The sequence below is a fragment of the Aythya marila genome, assembly GCF_965140915.1.
Source record: "Aythya marila genome assembly, chromosome: 9".
NCBI lineage: Eukaryota > Metazoa > Chordata > Aves > Anseriformes > Anatidae > Aythya > Aythya marila.
In genome coordinates this window covers 10204146-10229675 of record NC_139050.1, presented here as the reverse complement: position 1 = coordinate 10229675, position 25530 = coordinate 10204146, and the positions used below count along the sequence as shown (strand labels likewise).

Here is a 25530-nt window from a genome sequence, read left to right as displayed (position 1 = left end):
TGTTCCTGTGTTTCGTTACAGATTTGTGGCTGCCCACTCTATTGGAAAGCACCCATGTTCAGTGCCTCAGGAGGAGAAAGGACAGGATGCGTATCTGTACACTCATTTGTATCTTTGTGGAGAAAGTGAGTGTAACAAATGCAGAACTCCCTTTCTTGAAAAAGGAAAAATTTGCCATAGATGTTTCTCTGTTCTTCTTCTTCCACCATACTTTTCAAATCTTTGTCCATTCTTTAGAGGAAAATAAACAGCCTAAAGATCTCTGTCAGCTTAAGTTTCCTTCCGTATAAATTCCCAAACACTGATTTTCATGCTGCATCAACAAAATTTGCATGAGTTGTATAGATGATGAAATGTTGTTCTGGTTGGCATATAGAATATATTAACAGAGTCCCAAGAAATGTCAGATATTCAGAGAGAGCTGACAGATGTCAGTGGTTCTTGGGTATATTTATCTGATGCCTTGTTGATATGCTGGTGCATTAAGTGAGTGCCACGTAGGAATGGGGAGAGGAAAACTGTTGCGGGGCAGGAAGAAGGATTGTGAAATAAAGAAGCACCACACAAGTGGACCAAACTAAGCTTTGATAGTTCCTACCTTCCTCAAGCACACTTTTACAGTCAAATCTGTGGGTTTCGATCGTTGTTTCCACATACCATTGTTGAAGCTTCTTTTTCAAATTGAGAGCTCTGCATGTATCATGTTGGGATTCAGAGGTGCAAGATGGAACAGACTTGTCCTCTTGCCTAATCTTCTTCCTCCAGGGCAACTTAATCTTTGTGAAACACCTGAATAATATCTCCACCTCCTATCCAGAGACTTCTATCTTTTGATGTAATGATAACCCCTCAGATTTTTGAAATAGTCTTTAACCCCGAGTTTCCAAACTATTTCCTGTGATAATATTGTTAAAACATCTTCTAGTTACCCTGGCAAAATTACAAAAATATTAGGGATGACTGATCAGTAAATGTTTGTTTTTTTTTTGACATGGATGGTATTTTTTCTCTCTTAGGTTCCTGCAATTACTTCTAATTAATCCCTCAATCCCTCACGTGTGATACCACATATTTTCACTTCCTCTGACTTGTACATCCTTCAGATATTCGCAGACTGCGGTCACACACCTTTTCTCTATTCCTTTAATCCATACCATTTAAAAGCCTAATGTTTTCCTCACTTTAATTTCTCTTTTAGAAAGATTTTTTTCCCCACTTTGTCCTGCCCCCCAACAGTTGCAAAATTACTTCTGGAAACGTGATACTCAGAGATAAAAGTAGTGTTCTTTGTAAAGTTGCACTACAACTGCATGAACACAGCCGTAATTTTAAAACAGGAATCTGTAATCACTGAAGTCTATATTTAAGCATCTTAGTAAGTAACCTATTTTTTCAAATTGCTGTGTGCTTCCTGATCTCATTTGAAGTCAATAGGCATTGCTAGGTGTAGAACACTTCTGAAAATCAGAGCTTTTAGTTTGGCACTAAAACATGGCTTTGGAACCCATTGTTATGTTGCATGATTTATAAATTAAAAAAAAATGAAAAGCACCTCTTTTCTTCAGCTGATTTAGAATGTATCTGTTAATTGACAGCATGATACAAATGTGCAGCTGACAGAATTGTTTGTCAGCCACTAGTTTTTGGTTTTGTTTTGTTGTTGTTTGTTTTGTTTTTTTTTTAGTATCAGGCCTGTTAGTGTGATCTCTGCAGAAAACTAGAGGCATTTCAGCGCTATGGTTCAATGTTTGTGTCTCTCAGTTCTCAACCCTGCTCACTCTTTCATTAGGCTATTCTCCATGACTTCCTCTGCACAGCAGCCAGTCATGACATAATTAATAAGTGATGCTCATTCCCCTTTTGGGGAGTGATTTTTCTGGTTCAAAACTTAGTCACTGCAGTTGGACAGCATCTTCAAATAATGAAATGTATTAAAAGATTAAATTGGGAAGCACATCCGTTACGGCATCTTATTAGGTTGGTCCTCTGGACTTCAAATGAGGTCAGTGAGCATGCAGCATTTTTGAAAAGTCAGGTTACTTCCTAAGGTGCTGTGGAATCAAATAAGAACAGTCTTCAGAAAGAAACGTTTTGTTTACCACAGTGATAGTAATGTAAAGAAAGCTCCACGGAGCAGAAGTGCCTTGGTGCTGCTGAAGAAGCAAACTGATACTAGTATTGAGGTCAACTTTGCATAATACATATTGCAAGTGTATTGCATAACATGTGATAAGGCTCTGGATTATCTGGCTGTGATCTGTGATGGACGCAAAGCAGCTGGAGTAACTTTTCATCTCTCCTGCAGAATCCTACGTAACTGCCATGATGATGCATCCAGGTTCACCTACCTTGTAGCGAAGCCTAGCTGTGACTACCTTGAGCAGGAGGACTTCATCCCGCTCCTTCAGGTACATCAGCTGTTCGGCAGTGAATTGATGGGGACAGGGAGCAGTGTTCCTTTTGTACAACTGTTCTATTCTCATGTCTTTAAATGTTTTCCAAGGATACGCAGACCTTTGGTTGAACAGCACCTGGGTGGGTTGCTTGACATTGCAATTACAATTGAATTGTTGAGCCAGGCTATCAGGTGCAATATCCCCTGGAAATCTGTGCAGAAAGTTTTGCCGTCCCAATTGCTCTGTGTGTGCCTCTGCACCTGTTAGTACATAAATTACACTGATGATACCTTTCCTAATATTCAGGCTAAAGTCTCCTCATCCTGATTTCATTTCTTCCTGATACTCAGGCAAAGCTCTATGCATCCTAATTTAATTTCTTTCTTTCCTTCCCTTTAATTCAGGTGTCATATTTTTAACAAAGCAAGTATGAAAGCAAAGTATTGTGGCCATTTAGGCAAGCACTGGATAGATTTATCTTTTTTGTAGTTTCTCTGTAAATCAGGTCCATCTGCTCCTCTGATTATCTATTGATACTGTTTTGAAGCCACTCCATAATATTCTTAGATTTAACACACTCTGCCTTCTGTGCAAAACCCATGTTTTAGTTGCTTTACTGGGGAAAGATTTTGTCTGCACTGGATGTTTGTGTCTCAGACAAGTTTAACTGGGACTGATGGGTAAATTTTCTCATGTTACTTCTCACCTTTTCTCCACTGGGCGTATTGCCTTTCCTGGCTGATAGCAGCTCTGCTTCTTAGCTGCTGGCTCAGCCAAAGGCGTGTACAATCTTGTTTGTCAGTCAACCAGAGACTAGCAATATTATACCATACGACACCATCGTATTAGACGTCAAGTTAGACTGGCCAAAACCTGGTCATATTACACCCCTAAGGGCACTGTATCTACTCTATCCCTTTGCCACGTCATGGTATAAACAGAGCAAAATTCTGAACACCTCTTAAGGAGTAGAGGAGTCAGACATACCAAAATTACACAGACGTTCTGATGCATATAGGACCTGAGGTGATTCATTCAAGATCTGAGCGGTTTCTTTGTCTTTGGTCATGCATTTCTTGGCAGATTTGGCATCACAAGTGAGTGCTTGGCTTACAAAAAGCTGATCTTGAGAAAAACAAATCTCCATACATTATACAAGTAAATTTTGGAAAAGCATTGGTCACATCTGTATGCATTCTAAGGTTCACAAGAGCTGTCATTGTTGTGGAGGACATGAAAAGCAACTTTTTTAGCCTTTCAAAGAAAATTCATTTCTGACACTTATCTCTGACAAATATTAATATCTTCAATGAATGGAAAAATGGTTTTGAAGAGATGGTTGCATGGTAATCTAATTTTTTGTCTCATTCACTAAAAATGAGTTTTCATCCTCTCACTAACTCTCTTCCTTTGTTTTTCTGTCCTTAAGTAAATCAAAATGGCCCAACAGGTGCGTATTGCCCAGAACATGTATTCTACTTTTACTTCTAGAAGGTTCACTTTATAGATTAAAAGATACCATTTCATATTTTTTTGTTAATGCTGCAAATACTGTTTCAAAAATAAGCAAAAGTATTGGTTTGTAAACCCAGTAACATCTGAACATTAAGTAAAAGGAGAAGAAAATGTTTCGTTTTATTTGCTCTTGCAGGATGTGGTAGAAACGCATCCTGGCCTGACGTTCCTGAAGGATGCTCCGGAGTTCCATTCCCGGTATATTACAACGGTAGGCTGGCTTCTTTGATCTCCTGTGACACTGCTGAGCCAATTCTCCTTTGTTACTTGTCATTGTGCCCATCAGCAGATCATTCAGTTACTTAAAAAACTATGTTTTTCATATTGCTAGCAATGAGTTTTGTTAAGAACTACTTCAAAACAAAAAATTATTCAGTCTGTGTCAGCCAAGTGGTCAGTCAAAAGCGTAATGGTCATTCTTTCTGGCCTTAAGCAAATCTTTAAAAACAACTTTGGCCTTTAATCATGATGAAGGAACCTAAGAGTGGTCTTTCTTTGGTCTTTGAGAGCTGCTAAGTTACCCCTAGTTCTGCTGGACTGACCAAATATGGAAGGTCTCATGTTTGAAGATTTCTGTCATTTAGGCACGGAGAATCAGATTGTTCTATGGTACAAAGCATCTTTTATACCAATGTCCATCCCTCCTGTATCTCATGTGCCAGAAAGCCTGTCTAGTCTTTCTGAACTGCTGAGCTTTTGTGACTACTGTTTGTTGTTCTGTAGCTTTGTTCCAACGTTGCAGTAAGGAGTTAGACTTGTGCTTTACCTGAATAAGTTTCCAGGATTTTATTTTAAGCCTCTAACTTGTCTCATGTTGGGTATGAATATGAATAAAAGGTATAAATATAGGGTGTTTTATCTCTGCAGTGATAACAAATTCAGATAAAGAAAGGCCTAAAGAGAGCTGCCTCCTATTGGCTTGCCAGGCTCTGCGTGGGGGCCAGCTGCACCACGTGTTGGCAGCTGAGAGATTACTGGCAGGCACAAGCTTGTCCCTTTCCTGTAAAGAGCAGATGGCAGAAAAACACTCCGTTGCTCTGGGCGTATCCTGAACCATCACACTAATGTTTTATGAAAATCTTTAATAAGAAACAATTTCGAATGTCTACATGTGCTTGAATACCACAGTGAACACCAGTGTATTGTCAGCACCTTCAGTCCCCATGGAACAAGGTACCTTAAGCATAGTACCTGGTCAGAGTAGGTGTAACAATGTCCAGGAGATTATGAAGGCACACAAATGGGTGAATTGCTGCGGTTTCTGGACCTCACCACGTGCTGTGCATGCTCTGGTCTGAGAGATCAGCCGTGTGAAGCTGAGGTTCTGCTTCAAAACTGAAGTCCAGGCTGCTACTAAGAAGAGCAACATCTGTTCCTTTCTACAACTTCCCTTGTGTCTGAATGAGGTCCTGTGTGACCACCATAAATTTGGTCACAGAACTGGATGCTTTGTGTGTACATAAAGCTCCTCAGTGCTTCTTGATTCTGCTCATCTCCACTGTGCTTCCTTACTTCAGCTTGAGAGCCTTTAGAAACCCTTACACACAATACTCTGACAGTGGTGACCGTCTAAGCTTGCTCTCAGGCACCCAGGAAATGATGGTGCTGGTGTTTGAGGTGGATGGTGTGTGGCAGCGAATCTTACAAAGCTGCAGTGTCCTTCACAGACTCCTCATGCTGGCAGGACAATGCTGTTCTGGGTGTCTGTGCTGACAGACACGTTCCTTCTGAGCTCTGTGTTTGGCCTTGGCCAGATCACTGAGTTGGAGCAGAGTCAAGACCTCAGGAGATACAGTCCACTGGGTCAGGTTGTTCCCATGTGGAGTGACAGTACGTGGCCCACAGCAGCAGTGGCTCTTCTCTCTGACACCAGGAATTCCGATTTCTCACATCTCCACCCACAGACAGTTTGGCACTTCTGTCTTTAATGTCATGAAATTCAGCATTTCCACCGGGAGGTAATGAAGGAAACAGCTTTGTCCTTGGATTTTGAGACTGCTTGGATCCTTTCAATCCCTTCAAGGTAGAGTGCCTTACACTTATAGTGACAGTGCTGTATTTGCTGCAAGAGCAGGAATTACATTTCATTTTTTGTTGCAGATGAGGGCCATAAGGAGACACTGGCATTTGTGTTCATTGTTGGATACAGCATCGCTTGGTTGAAATCACCTGAGAGTAAGCTAACAGTCTAGTATGGATAAGATGTTTCAAATTCTTTGTTTTGCCTTTTTTTGCACCTTTTAGAGGTGCCTTTTGGATACAATAAGCTGTACTTTAATCTGCATCAGTATACGTGAGCTGTTGTATTGCCAGCATACTAAAATACTTGCGTTTTTTCAACAGACTCCTGAAGCTGGTGAAGATGGCGCAGAATATCATGAGACATTTCATATGAAAGCTTTAAAACGTGACTTCTCCCAGAGTGTGCAAAGAAAGCTCAATGTTAGCACTGCATGCTGTTGCTGAGGCAAATAAAAATAACTTGGAAAAACTTCCTGCTTGTTGAAAAACGCTCAGCTCAAGCAGTATTACCAATTTGAATGTGGAAAGTGAAGATGGCCTGCAGGGTTTAATAAAGCCTTGATTTATTTTTATTTGTTTATTTATTTATTTATTTTCCCAGAATGGTGGTGTTTTTCTTCTGTGGGAGGACTGGTGAAAAAGTCTAGAACTGACCTATCAGTGGTTTTGGACCTGGATGTAGATTACGTGACAGGACTGGGCAGATAGGGAAGGGGCTTCCCCTTCTGAAGGCTTATGAATTTGGAATAAACAGCCTTCCACACTGGGCAGAACAGAGCCAGAGTTATGGCTTTCAGTAAGGTCATAGCTGCTGAGCAGAATTGCTCATAGCAGCCTGCGCCTGGGGCCTGGTTTCAAAGCCCGCGGTGCAGCTGCGATCATGCAGCTGTTGCTCTCCGTGAGAGACAAAACAGGGAGGCCACAGGAATTGATTTTCTGTTACAGCAGACACTGGCTGTGGCTTGAGTGTTGCAGATCGTCTCAGGCTGTGTGACAATGCCCTAGGATGTTTTCGAAATGCTTTTGTTGTTGTTGACAGCTTTGTCTTTGTAACTTGGCAAAGAGAGAAGTAATGATACTTTATACATACATAGACACTGTACTACCCACTGAAACTGGACCGTTACTTGAATAATAAAACCTGCACTGAGTGACCAGATATGGTAAAGAAGACATTTTTGCTCTGTATGCCTGATGTATGAGGAGAGAGCAGAAGACACATCTTTATCAATCTGATCTGATAGAAGAAAGGTTTCTTGCATGTCACCAACATAGTGTTGAGATACTTTGTTGTCTTCTATTAGCCAGCCAGCAGAGGAAAAGAAAAATGTTGGTAGTTAGGGGGTCCTTTTTCTGTTGTGGGACTTTTATTTCTGAGTCCTTGAAATGGTGTGAGAAGCCTGTATTGCTGCAAACTGCTGCAGAGTTGACAGGTGTGGTACTGGGTCATGTATGAGGTAAGACACTCTTCAGCCACTGAACTCTTTGGCAACCTGGAAGCAAAGGCCAAACCAAGTTCAAGAATAGTCCAGAATTGCAGTGGCTGCCAGTGGCACTGAAGAAGAATGAGACAGCTTCTTAATTGTTTAAAAGTGGAAAAGACCCCTGTCGTTACCTAGGCTGAACCCTTGCGTTGCATGGGCTATAGAACATTGCTCAATGATTGCTATAGTTAGGACGTATATGTTTTTTTTAATTGAATTGACACCCAACTTTAGAAAGACATCCATCCTTGATTGAAGATCCTGCTGTGTTTCTCTGAAAGTTGTTCTGTTGGTTAATAATTAGGAGTACTTATTTAAAAAAAAAAAAAAAAAAAAAAAAAGAATCGTGTCAGTCTGAAGTAGGCTGATTTCAGCTTTTAGTTTTTGTATTTTAAGGGACAAAAAGTTCTCCTGCTGTCCCATACCTCCCCATATCCCTATATAGGCTTCTGAGGAGCGGGATAGGCACCAACAGGTATCATGATGAGCTAAGTTGACTGCTAGTTCTCTCATTTTGGGATACATTTTGAGACCTCAAATCAGTCTTGTTGCTCCCAAAACTATTTGTGCTCATCAATGTTTATTACTTCACCAATCCGTGTATTCAAAGCAGGCTGTTAGCAATGATCTCATACTTGTTTGCAAATCTGTTCTGGACTAAGAACCTGTCCTCGTGTGACTGAGTCAAAGCACGGCCCTTAAATGGTGATAGCCCACTCGGAACTACACTTAGGCTCAGAAAGAAACCAGTCCCAGTCTATCTGTTAACTAGATTTAATCCCTTATTATATCCCTGTTTTGTAAAGTTAATTTTCACGCTGGAGTAGCATGTGCTATTAAGGTTTACCAAAATCCTAGGATAAAATGTCAACATGTCAGAGACATCACAGGTTTGTTTGCGTTATGTTTTGTTGACAAGAATTATATTCCATAGATTTCAGTGCTGGTAGTCATTAATTTGGTTTCTAATTTCTCATGTTGAAGATGTCATATTAGAGTGGTTTATATGATCTCGTTCACACTAAGTTTATCCTTGCATGCACTTGATCGTACCCTTGCATTTTCCCTGCTCCATGTTGTTGATGCTTGGCCTGCTAACAAGGGGTGGACCAGGGAGGGTTTAACTTGCTCTTTAGGTCCCTGTGAGCGCTCGGCCTCATAGTGTGCACTGTTCCCCTTGAGTTCTCAGGAGCGTGTACACTCCCTACAGTGCTTTTTATCTGCTTTCCTGAGAGGTAGATCAGTGGAGGAGTTGAATGATGTAAACACATCCAAGACAAATGCAGCCAGATAATCTGTATTGATTACTTTGAGTGGAGCCACCAAGAAGATGAGGCATTGTTACAGACACAATAGGTCAGACAACACTTGCTGCTTTCATCTACATGTCCTGTTTCCTCTTCAAAAGTCCCGATTTTTTCAGAAATGCAGAACGCTATCTGTTGAGATCGTGGGAGCTGCAGTGCCTAAAGCGTGAGAAACTGTTTGAGTGATTTGTCTGCGCTTTGAACATATTACTTGACATAAATAATGCATCTGCTTGCTCAAAGATGTGAATTAAGAGCAGTGAAAATATTTGCAGAGTGGAAATGGATAATATTGTTTCAGAAACAAATGTTACTTTCAAACTGCATAGTGAATTAAGGATAACAGCATGTACAAAAAAAATAGTTTTCAAAAAGAGGTCTCCTTAGGATGAGTGAATAAACCAAATAAACATCCTCTTTCAATTCCCTAACTGCTGTGTTTAAGGACTTGGTTCAAAGAATGCTGTTTATGTTGCAGGTTATACAGAGAATATTCTACACAGTCAATCGATCCTGGTCTGGGAAGATCACTCTAACAGAGCTGAGGAAAAGCAACTTCTTGCAAGTACGTTGGTTTCTGCCTGAAGAAGATGTAGAATGCACAGGTCCCTGTGTTCCTGCTCCTGTGTGCTGTGTAGTGAGGGAACTGCCTGGCTCGTAGCGAGGTGGGCCAAATGCTCGGTGCCAGAATCAGGCCAGAACTGGTGGAGGAGTTGTGCTGGAGTCGAGATGAGAGGAGTACAAGAACCAGGGCAGCCGAGAGGGTACTGGCCAGAAGATGTGCCAGAAGGGTGACAGTGTGCACCCGCTTTGAAGCTGCGTCAGGCAGATTGGCTCTTGGCTCCTGATCTAGCCAAAGAGGAAGGGAAGCAAGACAGCAGTGCACCTATGTTAAGTGGCTCATGGAGCAGCCAAGAATAGCTGGTGGATTGCCTATGATCTGTGGGGGGTAGGACAGCCAATTTCCTGCCTCTCAGCTGGCAATCAGCCGCCTGACAGTTGGTCAGGCATGTTGTGCTGTGTGGTTGCAAGACTGTGCATCTCAGGATGCACCATCCAGTTTGTACTGATTTCTAATTCTGCAGTAGGCTTCTCCAGAAAAACTGACAAATGAAGCATGGCACTTGTTACAGTCCCTGGGATGTATCAGAGCAGGGGGTGTTGGACAAAGGTTTCAGGATAAGGGTCTCTCTTCTTTGTATATTTTGCCCAAAAGAGCGCTGGTTTAAAATTGTACAAGGCTGCTGAGCTCCAGCCCAACCTAAAAAGCCGTAAGTCTTTAGGCTGAATGGTCAAGATGAGACACAGCTAAAGCAGTGAGATCTCCCTGCTGCATCCTGTCGGCCCCTTCAGACGTAGTGTGCTTTCTTGAAAGCCGTGGGCATGAATTCATGCTCTGCCTCCTTTCAGACCTCTTCTGCACCACTGATCACACCAGCTAGTAATCAGTACTCCCTTCAGTCTTGTGCCCGTCCAAGCCCCAGTGCTAGGGGAAGGACAGGCAGGGGGGTGCCACAGGTGAACGTGAGACACCCTGTGAGACACCAGTGGGAAGGTGGAGCAGAGGGAAGGACAGAGGTAGCTGTAAAGTGGGAATGAAACAAGGATGCTGTCACTAACTGGTTCTTAATAAGATACGGTAACAAACATCCTGGTTGGAAATCTGTCCCAGTTAAAGCAGACTGATTCCTGTCAGCAACAGCCCAGGACGTTCAGTGTGATTGCCTCCTTCCCCCGTCCAGGCGTGTGTCTGGAGCAGGACTTGATCTTGCACACTGGGATGTGTGCAGTGTCAGGATCAAGATAGATCTCAGTTGCTGTGGAGAACTGTGGATTTGCTGTGGTAAATGGCTCTAGGAGCCTCTGGTACAGGTCAGAGGTAGTTCACAAATAACGGATCCCAGCTGAGAAAGCAGTTGTGTTCTTGTTCGTCTGCGTGACTCTTCGCTATAGCTGAAAATTAACAGGAATTGTTCACAGGACTGGCAAAAGTATTCTACACGTATGCTAACCAGGATAGTCAAGCTAGATGCTCTGTGACTGCCTGTTAAATATCACACACAGCAACAAAATCTCCTGCAGTGGGAAAGGCTACGTTTTGGATTAGCTCTCAGTGTTCACCCAGCTTCATTAGAGGTTGAGGGGCTTGAGCTGCTGAAATGCTTTTTTGTCTAGGTTTAATTTCCCACTTTATTTGTACTGTTTCAGACTCTTGCTCTCCTGGAAGAAGAGGATGACATAAATCAGATCACAGATTATTTCTCCTACGAGCACTTCTATGTTATATACTGTAAATTCTGGGAGCTGGACACTGACCATGACCTTTATATCAGCCAGAAGGATCTGGCTAGGTACAGTGATCAAGGTATGCTGCCTGCAAGCTGTGGTGGGAGGAGGTGTTGCTGAAAATAGAATGCTCCTACTAAAGAGTAAAGCCTAGCTTTAATGCAGTTAATTTGATGCCTCAAAAAAAATTTAAGTGGAGCCATCCTTCTCTTACACAAATGCTGATTTACAGACCTAGTTTTAGGGGCTTAAACACAGAGAAATGCAGTAGATACTGTTTTCCATTTGAGTAGCTAGAGAGGGAGCTACAGTGGGTCACTGCCAGAAGGACAATCTAGAAATAGCGCCCTGAAACTACCTTTGTATTTGCTGAGGGTTTTGCAGGTACTTGAACTATGGACAAGGAGCAAAAGCCCCCATGAACTGCTGAAATACAATCTTGTTGTGTATGAGAGAAATTTCAGAGGCTTCTCAGAGCTTGATGAATTTCAGTTTGCAGATGCACTCTGGAGACTGTCTCTCAAGTCCAGTCTGGAACTATTTGCCTCAAGTTGAGCAGAAGCTAAAAATTTTCAGAGGTTCGAGTGTGATGGATAAATTAATGGGATAAAAATCCACAAGGGGTTGAATAATCCAAAGGCACTTCCTCTGGCTCAGGAAGTCTGTGCTCTGCAAGTGGTTCGAGGCTGAAAAAGTATGCTAGTGAAGAGTCACCAAATGTGTGGTTATGGTTTGTATGGGTTGTTTGCTGGGCTAGATGGAGGCACCCAGTCAGTTTGGCTGTGTTTAAGATTGCTTGTGATCTTGGAGCATGATATATGCCCATACACTTACAGTTACGATTCATGATTTCGTGTCTTGGACAAGAGCTCAAGCTGTTGACCAGCACATTGATTGTGAAGACAAAGCTGTCTGGAACTGCTCTGTGTGGTTGCTGTCCTTTTGGGCTAAGTAGCTTTAGGACAGAGGGTCAGGCCTGGAGAAACAGGAGATCTTCGGACACCACGTGTGATTTGGAGGTGCCAGGGGATAAGGTGTTGCAGTGCGTTGGGCTGCAGGGGTCTGGAGGTGTGAAAATTGCCAGAAATTGCTGGAGGTCTGAGGGGGACACAATGCTTTGTAGGAGCCAAGATCCTAGTGGGCTGAAACAAGGAAGAAAGAAAGGGATATGAGAATGACAATGCTGTAGGAATGCACGTGTGTTGGAGTGGTGTGGTGGCCCTTGTCCTCTGAGTGAAGGCATTTGTGGGAAGGCTGTGGGGGTTCTGGGTGAGTATGGCAGTCACAGGGGTGAGGAGGCTGATTTGAGGCCTGAATGGGCTGAGGATGAGGAGTGCCCAGCTTCAGATAGGTGCTGCCTGAAACTTGGTCCCTTTGGGGAGGCTGGAGCGTGGGAGTGGAGTGTTTGTTACACAGGAGGCTTGGGAGCACTGCATGCTGTGGAGCTGAAGGGAGAAGGGGTGGTGTGAAGGGGAGGTGTCAGTCCCCGCAGGACTGCCATACGTTGTGCTCTGCTAACAAACGTTTTGATGTGTGGGTTTTGCTTGATAGCTGAACGCCCTTTGCAGTACACGTTGAAGTAGTCTGCTTCTATCAGTCCTCCTGCAGCGAACTAGGAGCAATACTGCCCATGTGCAACAAGCCACATCCCGTACAGTTACCATACTTTCAAGATATAACAGTGCTTGGTAGGATCCAAAGGCAGACACGCTGGCAGTATAATCTTTGGTTTGTACAAAATGCTGTGAAACAGAGACCTGTAAAGTGGCTAGGCAGGCAGTGTAGGTAGAGCTTTCTTTTAGCAATGGAATATTACTTCATGTGGGTTCAGCATAAACAACTGCATGTAGTTATCCCTGTGACCTGTAGCTTCATTTTCTCTGTTTTCTTTGTTTCCAGCTTTATCAAGCAGGATCATTGAGCGAATATTCAGCGGCGCTGTGGTGAGGTGAGGAATAGCGTACTGGCTGGGAATGGAAGTGAATTTCTGTCAGGCCGATTAGAAATGCAGGATACTCTCAGATCCCACTGCCCAGTATGGTTTCCAACATGGTGCTCCGGTTGGAGCTGCGTGAAAATGGAGTGGGACTTCTGGGTATCTTCAGAAATCCCACAGGATGATGATTTACACACCTCATTGTAGAACAAACTGTCTGTAGCCAGTGGGAACGTGCAGGCACTGTGTGTTTGTGCCCCACACAGCACAGAGATAGCTGGAGAGCACTAGTACAAAGCCTCCAAAAAATAAAACAGCCCAGCACTTGCTGTGGGAGGGTATATGGCAAGCGAGGTAGCAAACGCTGTGCCTGAAGGGAGGGAAGGGCAGGACTGTTGCTGTAGAGTGCAGAGAATACAGGCTGAATGGGCAGTGATGTCCCATTTTCTCTCACAAATTATTCAGGGCTTTTAAAAAATGTGTTGATAACATTCTGAGTATTTAGGAGCCTTTTTTTTTTTCATGTGTTTTCCAGAGGAAATGAAATTCAGAAGGAAGGCCGCATGAGTTATGCTGATTTTGTGTGGCTGCTCATTTCGGAGGAAGACAAAAGGAGTGCTACAAGGTTTGACTGATTCCTGTGCCCTAATAAAATTATTAAGGAGTGCAGTTAAGTTTACAGAAATTTCTGTGACCTACTGCTCTCCACAACAGACAGCAGCTTGGGTTTCCATGATTATTAGGAAATAAAAAACTTACTGCCAACATTTGGTCAAATCATTTGCCTTTTTTGAGGAGAAATTGCTTAAAGCAGAGTTTTCTTTTAATGTTAAATGTCTTGGGTAGTCATCAGTCACTTCTGTTGCCCTGCGTGCACAAGGTTAGTAGTGGTTTATCACTGAGGAAGTGCTTGGAGAGCAGTAGTGATCTGCAAGAAGAACTGAATTTGTTTGGTCTCCGTCACACTGCCCTACAGGTCCTGATCTCACTGACTGCAGGCAGGATGGCTCCTCACAAGGGCAGTCCCTGGCCCTTTATGCAGAAGCAGCCAGAGATACCATCTGTCAGCACTGAGCCCCTGCTTCCCTGGGCAGAGTGCAGCTTTGTGACCAGGCGAGCTGATGGCTCAGCCAAGCTGCGAGGGCTGGCGTGTGCTGCAGTGGGGGGTCCGTGGTAGCAATAGCAGGGGCTGCAGCTCTTGGCCTGCTCTTGGCAACAGGGTAACTCCTGTGAGGTCTGCCACAAATAGGAACGTTCCCTTCATGCGTGTAGCAAGTGCCTAGGAAGGGGCTGTGGGGAAACCTCATGGTGTCACTGTGTAAAACCTGACAGTGGGTTTGGTTTGTACTGCCGGTGGGAGGCTATTGTGCAGAGCTGAACTAGGTCTGCACACAGTTACTAGGAGAAGGAATTTTATGAGTAAAGATGCGAAGAACTTAACTTCTGCAGCTGCCTTAAAGCACTGCCTTTTCTATAAAGGAGCCGAGAAAATCAGTGCATACCATGCCCACCTCATCACTCACCAGGGTCACTCAGGGACAGCCAGAGTCCTGGGTTCAGGGTCAGTTGTATTCAGACAAGTTTTGCCGCTGAATTGGACAGGGACACCATGAGCTGTGTGAGCCAGTTGAGCTGCAGCACACTGGGCACTTGCTACAGCCGCCTGGTGACACAGGTGATGAGCGTGGCTGCACTCACAAGTCACCTAAAAGGAGACTAACAGGAGGTGCTCTTGAGCATTGGCCTGTTCCCTCATCCGTCCCAAAGGGTATTTGCATTTCTGGTTTTATGCCAGCCTTTGGGCAGGAGAATTAGAGAATGGGGGTGGGGGTCGGTCACCGTGCTTTCTCTAATCCTGTCTCTTCTTTCCCAGCATTGAGTACTGGTTTCGGTGCATGGACCTGGATGGGGACGGGGTGCTCTCCATGTATGAACTGGAATACTTCTATGAGGAGCAATGTGAACGGATGGAAGTGATGGGCATAGAACCACTGCCATTTCAGGACTTGCTGTGTCAGATGCTTGACCTTGTTAAACCAGAGAGGGAGGGTAAGTCCTTAACGGGAGTTTCCGTGCTCTTTGATCTATGGTGCATTGAGAAAGTAACGTTACTGTGAAACCCATCTGTAGGTAGAGTCTTGTGTTAGAATCACAGGGTTGAAAGTACTGTACAGAGTAAAATCTATGGCTGTTGTGCCTTAGTGTTATACATAAACAGGTTTGAAATGCTTCCAAGAGAGAGGCCTTATGAATGAACTTGCTGGAACTGGAGCAACACGTCTTGTATATTCCAGCTGTGGAACGTACTGACAGCCTAGATTGTGAAACTACCACCCTCCCTCACATTCTTTCACGTTTTACGTGACTGTGAAAGACCTCCATATGTGTGTGAGATTTAGGACTAATACACACCCATGTATTAAATAATGTTAAAGTTCTTGACTGAGTTGGAAGTTTTGCAATATTACAGCATTGTGGTGTTACAAAGCTGCTACAAGACTGACCAGACCGGGTCTGGTCTCTTACTGAGGAAAAACTTAGCACAGTGTCATGTTATTTTTTCTGCAGGAAGAGTAACCCTGCGAGACTTGAAGAGGTGCAGAATGGCTCATGTATTTTTCAACACCTTCTTCAATTTAGAGAAATATCTGGACAACGAACAGAGGGATCCCTTTGCAGTGCAAAAGGTATAAATCACTTTTATTTCTAAATACAGGCCTTTTCAAACCCATCTTCAGAATGAAACTGGATATAGGGAAAATCCAACTGAATATAAGAAATCCTTTTTCACAGTTAGGGCAGTTATACACTGGAAGAGGTTGCCCAGAGAGGCTATGCATGTTCTGTCCTTGGAGAATTTCAAGATGTGACTGGACAAAGCCTTGACCCTTCCCCATTGGACCTCATAGCAAACCCTGATTTGACCAGAAGCTGGGAATAAAAATGTCCTGGGTATCTTCCAACCCAAATTATTCCACTATTCTATGATTTGATTGCCTTCACTGATCCTATTACACCAACACTGGTAGCGTAGCACTGTGATTCTAGAGAGAATGACCTAAGCCTGCTGAGTTGCACTCATTCATCAGGCTGAAAGACTAGCACTAGAAAGGAACTTGGTTCCTTTAGAGCTGTGAGATCTGAAAACTTCAGATCCCAATTGTCTTTTCATGTCTCCTACAGAACTGCACTCATAAATAAATAGGCTACATGGGAAGATTTATTAAGTAGTCTGGTTGGATTCTAATCCTTAAAAGGGCATTAGCAATTTTTCAGTAGCCTAAACAGAACCAGAGACCTCCTTTACACCACAGGCGCCAAGGCAGATGAGATGCCAACTTATCTAACCACAGGTGGTAGACTAGATGGAAAGCTCAGATATTGCACGTTGTGCCTGGCTGCAGTCCCCATCCTCTCTTCCTACCCAGCAAACATGTAAGAGGTTGTCACTTCTGTATTTTCCAGTTGTTAGTCAGACTAGCTGTAGTTCTGAGACCTGAGCTTTGTCAGTTGTTGGTGTGAAGTCCCTCCTCTCAGGTTCCCTTCACCTATCCACTGAAACCAGATAAGTACAGCTTAAAAATTTATCTTCAGAAAGCTCTTAACTGGTCAAAGTACAGCAAAGTGGTGGGGATGCCAAAATCAACTCTGGTTCCTTCCCAGATGTTCCCACATTACCTGTAAGAAGAACTTTGTGGTTCCATAATTCTAGGCTTAAATGTATCCCAAACCAGAGCCTTTTTTTTTTTTTTTTTTTTTTTTTAAACTGGATCATCATAAGAGCAGGCAGGTGGGAGCAGGAGGTATTACTTATCCCCCCCATCCTACAGTAAATAGCAGAGGGCCAATTATTTACAGGGGTATTATTTTGTAACCATTTCTCAAATTTCCCCAAGCTTAGCAAACTGTCAAGAGTTCCACAAATGATCAGTTATGATTAACAATTAATTAAAGATCTTAAATTACTAAGTCCCTTAACCAATTACAAAGTGCACAGATGCATGGCTTTCTGAGCTAGAGCAAAGCAAACATGCAGTTATTAATATTCAGCACTTCTGAAATGGAGAAGGCTCTGTTCGTTGGCAGTTCGGGTCACAGACTTTTGTAGACTATGTGATGTATTTTTTCTTAGTCATTTATGTGCAGATGTTAAAACACTTTAATTATGAATCTTTCAATTAACATTTTTGACTACCTGTTTCTATACAGTTGCTCCCCAGAACTGGTGCTCCACACATGACCTTATTGTAAACATAGTTGTAGAGAGGTATAGACACGGTGTGCTTGACCATCTGCTCTCTTTAGGATATTGAAAATGATGGCCCTGAACCCTCCGACTGGGACAGGTATGCTGCTGAAGAGTATGAGATTCTTGTGGCTGAGGAGTCTGGGAACGAGCAGTTACAAGAAGGGTAAGCATGGGCGTCGCACTGCACTGGGGACACGCTGCCTGGCTCCAGCTGAGGTCTGGACTCTCAGCATGGGAGCATGGCGAAGCCTGAAGTGGTTGCTCCAAAAGGCACTACTGGTATATTTGACACAAGGGGCTTGGGACATCCTGAGTTCTTTGTGGCAGCCGTTTGAATTAGCTACACACGCTACAGATGTGAAGATAGCTGAGAAAAAGGACAAAGCCTTTTTCTTCTGGCAACCATACAAAAAAGAGCTCAAATGACTTTTGCTAGTCCTGGGCATGTATTAATCATGCACACTATCATGGATCAGAAGCTGTAGCTCTTAGACTTATGATTGTGGTGGAAACTTTGTTTTAGTCAAATAACTTTACTTTCTGCTAGACTTTATATGCCTGTTAGTCTGTGCTCTTTATAAGCTCTTTCAACATTTTAATTCATTTACCAATTTTGTTTTGATTTTTTTTTTTTATTTAAAGCTGTTGGTTTCTGCAATATTTACACTTATGTTTGTAAATGTCTGTAAAATTGTGGACAGACCCTCCAGCTATCCTTAGAATCAATCAATTTAGGCAGAGCAGGAGCTCAAGGAATGCCGCGTGCAAGGGCATCCCACAGAGTTTCCTAATGCAGGTTTGCTGTAATTATCCTTTAGACTTGTGGCTGCGGTTGTACCTTCTTGAGAGTATTTCTCTAGAATCTCTTTATGGTTACTCTAACACACATCCAAGGAAGTAGGTTGTGCTTTCACCCCATGTTAATCTTGCGTGATTCAGAATTTTGTCCATTTGAACAGTATTCATAGAGCCATTTAAATAAGAGTGCTGAGACAATTGCATAATTTTCAAAACTTCCCACACTGGAAACGTCTTGGATAACAGTAGCATCTAGTAATTAGCCACAGAAATTTGCTAAGCTGCTGAGAGCTGTGTTTCCCTTTCTCCCTGTGATGTGCATCCAAACAACAACGAGCTGCTTTGAGCTGCCTTGCCTTTTTGTGGCCTTCACAATGAAAGATGAGGTAACACAGGATGGAAGATAAAATTGTTATATTCCCTGCAGCCATTCTGCAACACCTGTATGCTTAGCACAGAAAAGAAATAGGAGTCTGCCATAAAAGCTTTGCAGGACCACAGATCACCAAACTCACCAAAAACTGAATTGGCAGGTGACGTCTCATTTTTGAAGTCTGTCTGAAACAGCTCCGTCTCTTCCTGTAAAGAGCATGTCAGCAACCTTGCTGCTTGCTTTTAAGAGCCCCTGAAAAGCTCTGTAGTCATGGCAGCAGGATTAGATCTCATTTGTGGAACATAGCAACAGAGCACACAGGAAAAAAGGACGGGAAAAAGAAAAACAGAGCTGGATGCCCAAACAAGTTTGCTAGAAAGAGGCATTGGGTTTTTGCACAATCATCATTTCTGCTGTCCTTTGAGGATGACAGAAACAGAGTGGGGACAAAACCAAGAGGATTTATGAGCTCTTAGAGGGAGCAGAAGATTTTTTGGCTATGTTAGCTGACAGAATCTGAAATCCATTATTTGTCTTCCTAATACACATGAAAATAACCATCATTCAGCAGTCACAAATGAATTATTGGGGCAGTCTGCATCACATTTCAGACTTAACCCTGCCCATAGCTTCACTGGATGGAAGGTTCCTAAAACCAGTGTCTGGGTGCCTGCAGACTTGCCCATGAGAGGAGCGCTGCTTGTGGAAGAGGAATCTCACCAAGACATAGTGGATACTCAGCGTGACTTCACGGATGCTGTGACTCTGTTGATAGCTGGTCAGACGCTGTCCACCTGGTGTTGTAAGGTAGGAGGATCTTGTGGTGTTTATTTCTGATTCCGAGTGGCAGATTCAGAAATTTCTAAGCACTGCTATGGTAAATTAAATACCTGTTGGAAAACACAAGCACAATACAATCACCAAAAAGAAGACAAGATGTCTTTTTGCTCGGAACTACCCCTTGGAGCATGCTGTTTCACTGGAAGCTTAAGGTGATCTGAACACTTCTCAGCCACGTTTCCTGGTTTAAACATCTGCGTACAGGTTTTGATGAAGCGAGCCTGCTTCCTGGCGAATGCACGTGCATGTTGTTTGAAGGCAGAAGCACTAGTTGAACCCGACCACAGAGGCTCTCAGAGCAGAAATGCTTTCTCACAGCTCAAGCCACGGCCTGCCTGGCAGCAGTGGACACTCACCAGGTGCCACGTACACAGAACCCTCCCCATGGCAGGAGGCACAGCCTGGCAGGCAGAAGTGGCTCCTGAGGACTTCTGCCTGTGCAGAGGTCAGCAGAGGGAAGAACGCCACAAGAAGTGGCAGGCAGTTCTTTCTTGGCGCTGCCGACACGGATATCAGAGTTCATCGCCGTTTATTGCTGCACTCGCCCTTGGAAGACACGCTGCACCATTGCCTGTGTAACAAGCACGGCCTCCAGAACTGAAGGAAGACTTTGAGTTTCTTGGGAGTTCAGAGAATAACCTGTGATGTGCTGAGGCTGGGGAAAAAAAATTGGTAAACGTCATTTCTCACCAACAGGAAGGGGAGGAAAGCCCCAAAGCACCATCCTCTGCTGCAGAGCATAGAACCTGACTAGCCCGAATATGCAACCAGGTGGAGATGAGAACTTGCAGGCAAGCCTCCCTAAGCCATGAGCACTAAGACCTGGATATTAAACTTCAAACCAAGTGAGAGAGGAATATGACAGTGTGGCCACCGTTGTTTTTCTGCAAATGGCAAAGTGTCTTCTAAGCCAAAAGATGCTTTGGAAACCAGGGGTTTTTGAGCAAGTCTGAGCAAGCCAAATCTCCTTTAGGACCTGAATCTGTGGCTGAGCAACTCTATTCCTACACTGAACTATTAAGGCTACTGCAAGATACTGACAACTGTTACTAAAACTGTATTCAAATTTTAAGATGCTAAACACCAGTGAAAAGTTGTTTCAGAACCTAGGAATGAGGATGGATGGGAGCACAAAGTCATGTCAGCTGTCAGAATACTGATTACTGCCACACTGTTTTCAATGCCTTATAAAAATCCTCCTTGAGATTAACATCCTGCATGTTACTGTATTGTAGCCAAATGGTTTAGTGGCCACTGAAATAACTTACCTGAAAAATGCTCTCACCAAAATACAGCTTTTAAAGACCCACCTTTTATCTTTGCAGATCATTTGAAGAAGACTATGAGACAGATGAAGTCTTATCTCCCTCTGAAACTGGAGACAAGTCAAACTAGTTATCTCAGATCTCTCAGCAAAGAGAAATGGAGAACGTGTAATCAATATCTGTCAAACTGGATAGTAGTCAGCCCCGAGACACTTAGGGACACTTAGGGGTTTTTCTTAAGTCCATCATTGGCGCAATGTGCTTTATTTTGTACACTGTAACTTGAGAACCCTTTTTCTCTTCTTGTATAACTGAAATGACATAATTTCTATAAAAAGGCTTTCTACAATGTGTTATTGTGCACGCTCATTAAAAATGGTGATTGCACCTTGTTTCCTTTATATCTTTCCATATAAATGTCCCCAGATGTGCAATAAATGCCAGCATCTAACGATAAACTAAGAACTGCATGCAACATCTACAGTGGTCATCTCTCAGTCAGTTCAGTCCTGTCTCTTTGTGACTTAATACCCATGACATGAACTGCCAAATTAACTTAAAGGTACATCTAGAAATCTTTGAAATGCAAGTCATAATGAAGTCCTTATTTTTGCTAGTGTACTGGAAACCAAGGCACTGTGCCTGCAGAGGGAAAGAGTGGGGTCCCTTTTTGCTATTTAAAGCTTTCATAGATGATGCTGAACAAATTTTACTCATCAGTCTGTGGACAGTTAGTTAAAGTACTGTATGATATAATGTTTATCTGAGAATTTACAACACACATTCTCCTGTGCGTGTGAGGATCTTCCCTATGAATCAGGCTAGTGTTTTGTCTCCATAAAATTACTTTGTACCATATTTACAAGAGACATCCAGCTGGTGTGCTGAAACTGCTGTGTTTTGTGTGCATCAATTCTGTTTCCTTCTTGTGCTCTTCCTATCTCTTGTAATCTTGCTAATCTGTAGCCTTCTGCAAGAGACTAAGCTGAGATCATGAAGAAAAACCATCAGCCCTAACATAGTGTGGTAAATTTCTGTTAACAGAGGCATTCTTTATCTTGTAAAAGAAACAATCCCTAAATATTGCTGACTTTTTTTCCCACCCATGAAATAGACCTAGTTTTGGAGATGAAACGGTGTAACTGATGAATTTTTGCTGCAAGGACAAAACTAAACTGACTCCCTGTGGAATTCCAGCTGGTGTCTCCAGTAACAGCACATGATCTGCTGCTGGAGCTGTCCCTCCTTTCCCACTAGTAGCTATTTGTGATTCAGCACAGAGGTGACTGTAACAGTCTTCGCTGTAACTGTATCAGCCCTCACTTCTGGCTGCCATAAATGATAAAGGAATAGATTTGGGACTCACCTTCTCCCGTTTGGCAGAGGTTTCACCTGTCATACTTGATTTCAACTATCGTAACTGTGCCCAAGCATGTAATGCTTGGTTGGTATGTGCACACCGCATTTCCTGTTGCCTCACCGAATGAATATCAAATCGTGACTCTTCGGGACATCCCTGCGTGAATTGCTGCCAGAATACCAGAGAGACAACTGCCAGTATCAGATCTCCGAGCGGGCAGCTCTACGTCTGCGCTAAAGGTAGAACCCAGTCAGTTAATGGGCAACTTGTGTATACATGCAGACACAAGTAGCCCAGCACAGTTTGCACATAAAAATGCTAGCACAATGGTACATTAATCCCTAGATGATACCTCTTAAGTGTTATTAATAATCAAGTAAGTAATTGGCTGATCACTACAATTCACTACAATGCAGCTTCAACTTTTCCAGGAGCCTTTGAAGTGGCATGCCTGCCTCCCGGTGCCTAGGTGGGACATACTACCTTGTTGAGGTTACTCGCTCATCAAGATCGAAATCCAAAAGAGAGTTTTTAGTTAGGCTGGGCTTAAGACCTGTTCTCTTTTCCACAAACAAAGCTGCTATTTTACCTAGATGCATATATGGAAAAATCCAGGATCCTGGGATGCATATATTTTTTTTAATATATTTGGGAAACTCTGGATGCCCAGGTTCTTAACAAAGGCACTTTGAGGTATCTTGCATTCTGCAGTAGAAGATTTAAGGGGGTGTGAGAGGAGAGACACCACTCTGACCAAGCCCCATAATGGGTAAGCCCCTTAACTGCCTCTTTGAATGCAACAAGAACACAAGAGCAGCTCTGCTCAACATCAGGACGTTTGAGTTACGTCTCCATCATTGCCATAACCCAGAGAGGAAAAGCTTTACTGGGAAAGACTCCACAAAGACCCAAATGCAGAAAAAAACTAAGAATGGCTGCAGAAATGTATATAGGATGGAAGTTGCACAACTGCCAAGCGTAATCAGCCCTGTCCACTTTTCACCTGAAAGAACCAAGGCAACCATTGCAACTCTTTTCTTCAGTATCTGGGTTTAGTAGCCCATAACTCATAGCTTGATGAAATTTTCAATCTTTCCAAAGACAAAGATTACTCAACAGAACAAGAACATAACCCATTCTGGGCTGAATTTGAACCTTCCTCTTACTTCAACCGCTTCTCTGACAAAGTAGAGTGATTCAAACCCAATTCATGTTTTTCTAGCAGGGCAACACATCAAAGCTAATCGAAGGAATAATAATAATAAATTAAAACAAACAAACAACCTTACAGCAAATGTTCTGCATCACATACAAAGACAAGTTACAGAAACCACCACTATGATCTCAAAGCAAAATATGCAGTAATTTGTAGTATTTCCTTCTGGAGTAGAATTCCACCCTTTCTCACGTACCTGGGCAAATACATGTACAAATAATCATAACTCAACAACCACAGATCAATTAATAAATGACATATATTCTACATCCGACTTGCAACTTCCCCCTGCTTGTAGCTTCTCTGGATGGAAGGTTTCTAAAGTTGCAGCATCTAAGCATAGTACATTTGGGAACTCCTGTCACACTTTCAGAGTTTCTCTTTCTAGGATAGTCAGAACATAAAAAGAGCAGGATGTTTGCCAATACAGACACCAGTCTGTTCAACTGCAACACACACCAGTTTCAGAGGCTACAAAGCTCTCTAAAATAAAGCAATGTAAGAATTATAGCACAGAAAGCTTGTAGGAACCCACCTGATTTTGACTTCACCTCCTCAGTGCCACTTCAGATGTTGCATACTTTAAAGACAGATCGTGCATTTTTCATTGGAAGTCTATCTCAGAAATCTACTATGAGCTGGATTCCTTTTTCCTTATAAATAGTCAGAAAAATGAGTAAAATTCAGTTTTGCATGATAAAAGAATATGTCTATATTTGTTCCCTCTAATCTGATTTTATCTAGCAAAAATACGCCCTGTGTCCTTATAGAAAACCTCACTTATTGTTTTTATATTCACAAACACTCTCTCCCCGCAGTACTAAGACAGGAGATGTGGTTTGATACAACCACATGCATTACTGCTCAAATGGTACTAGCTTGACTTTTTTTTTCTTTTTTTTTTTTTTTTAAATATCAGTAGTAATTCCTTCACTACAGCTTTTGTCCGCAAAGCCCAGGCAGTGGCGTAGTTCCCCTTCTGCTGGTCTGCCACCAAGCGGCAGTGTTGCAAAACAGACACGGACAGCAAAAAGAAATTCCAGTCAGTCTCAGGTTTACAGAAAACATGGCAGAAAACCTTCCTGCTTTCGTGAGCTAAGAATTTAAGAAAACTGACTTGAAATACTCCAACCGAGGTACTGTGCTTAGTTTCTGAAACATGTCTGAAAGACCAAAAGAAAAAAAAAGAGGTCACTGAAGTGTCATTGTAACGGTGTGTACTTCTGGAGTATGGCACTTCGAAATCACAGTAACCTAGGTCTATGCAATTAAAAATGAACCTCAGTGAAGAGCGTGAGCTGCTGTAATAAAAACATGTAAACGATGCTTACCCTTTTAATCTTTTGATGGTATATGGGTGATGGTTTTAGAAACTGAATATTTAAATAATAAAGGTTCTCATACTTTGTAAAAGTAGTTTGGAGACGTTTTGTGCTGGCATGGTTTTATCTTTGTATTTTTACTTTGTAATTTCTTTTTCTTTTTGGCAAATAAAGGACTTCTGAGTTGAAGAAGTAAAACCTGTCTCATGGTAGTGGCATAGTCTTTTTTTTCACTTAATCTCCAGCTGCTGTCCCAAAATTGTCTTCCCTATTGCTACTGAGCTCACACCATCCAGCAAGCCTACCAAAACCAAAAGGCTAGGCTTTCTTCTATAAAGTACTGTGGAAAAGAAGCCATCCTAGCACTTAGCTTCCTCACATCTTCCTCAACGTGGAGCACCATCCCTGTGCAGACTTACCAAAATTCTGAAGTCCCTCATTTTAATCTCTCCTTAAAACAGACGTCTCCTGGATCCTTGGCAAGTGGCATGGAAAGAAGGAAAAAACAAAACAAAACAAAAATGATTTCTTTATATGCAAATGCTCAAGCAGAATCGCTGTGTTATCTTATGACTTCATCCATGCGACTGACAGCTCAGCGTTCTTCCCGTGGATATCTGTGTATTGCACACTTTTCAGTAGGGACCTCTGGTTTTCTTGAAAATACCAAATGCAATTCAATTCTAAAAATGAAATAGTTAAGACCGGACAAAGAAGATGTGCTTGCAACATGATCAGTACTATAAGAAGTATTACAGCTTTCAGAGTGAATTTCATCAGCTATGCTGCATACATCTGAAGATATTCTAACGTATACAAAGCTGTTCTTTTTTGTTGTTTCACTCCTCAGGAAAGTTACTGTTAGCAATTTGAGATTTTACTGTAAATATGATTGTATAAAAAGTAATACATAAAAAATGGCTGGGGTGTGTGCTTACATGCAGTAAAGAGATGGTTTTAGTCTGGATCATACCAGAATTCTTTGCAAGATTCATGTGCCACATCTGTATGATCTTTTTCTTCAAAGTCCATTAGTTTCACTGAACCCCAAGCTTCTTGCTGTGCAAGAAGTACTTGCCTTTGAAAGCAGGGTTTTCAGGTTTTATTTCAGACTGCTGGTACATTGCATCTCTACAAGGTTCTTTTCTGACAATTCAAAAT

The 25530-nt window shown here is 42.6% G+C and overlaps 1 protein-coding gene across 4 annotated transcripts in view; it reads left to right on the top strand.

Moving 5' to 3' along the window:
* The window catches only part of PPP2R3A (protein phosphatase 2 regulatory subunit B''alpha), a 50359-nt gene extending 25580 nt beyond the window's left edge, over positions 1-24779 (top strand). For 3 of the 4 annotated variants that reach the window (XM_082766944.1, XM_082766945.1, XM_082766946.1), the window contains 11 exons: positions 22-125; positions 2306-2408; positions 4048-4122; positions 9203-9289; positions 10933-11089; positions 12910-12958; positions 13482-13571; positions 14820-14995; positions 15515-15633; positions 17252-17358; positions 20532-24776. In XM_082766944.1, coding sequence (XP_082623070.1) covers positions 22-125; positions 2306-2408; positions 4048-4122; positions 9203-9289; positions 10933-11089; positions 12910-12958; positions 13482-13571; positions 14820-14995; positions 15515-15633; positions 17252-17358; positions 20532-20601 — 1137 coding nt within the window. In that variant the 3' untranslated portion in view covers positions 20602-24776. Of the gene's footprint in view, positions 1-21; positions 126-2305; positions 2409-4047; positions 4123-9202; positions 9290-10932; positions 11090-12909; positions 12959-13481; positions 13572-14819; positions 14996-15514; positions 15634-17251; positions 17359-20531 lie in introns of all 4 variants that reach the window. The other variant, XM_082766947.1, reaches the window with a different exon arrangement.
* The last annotated feature ends 751 nt before the right edge of the window (positions 24780-25530 follow it).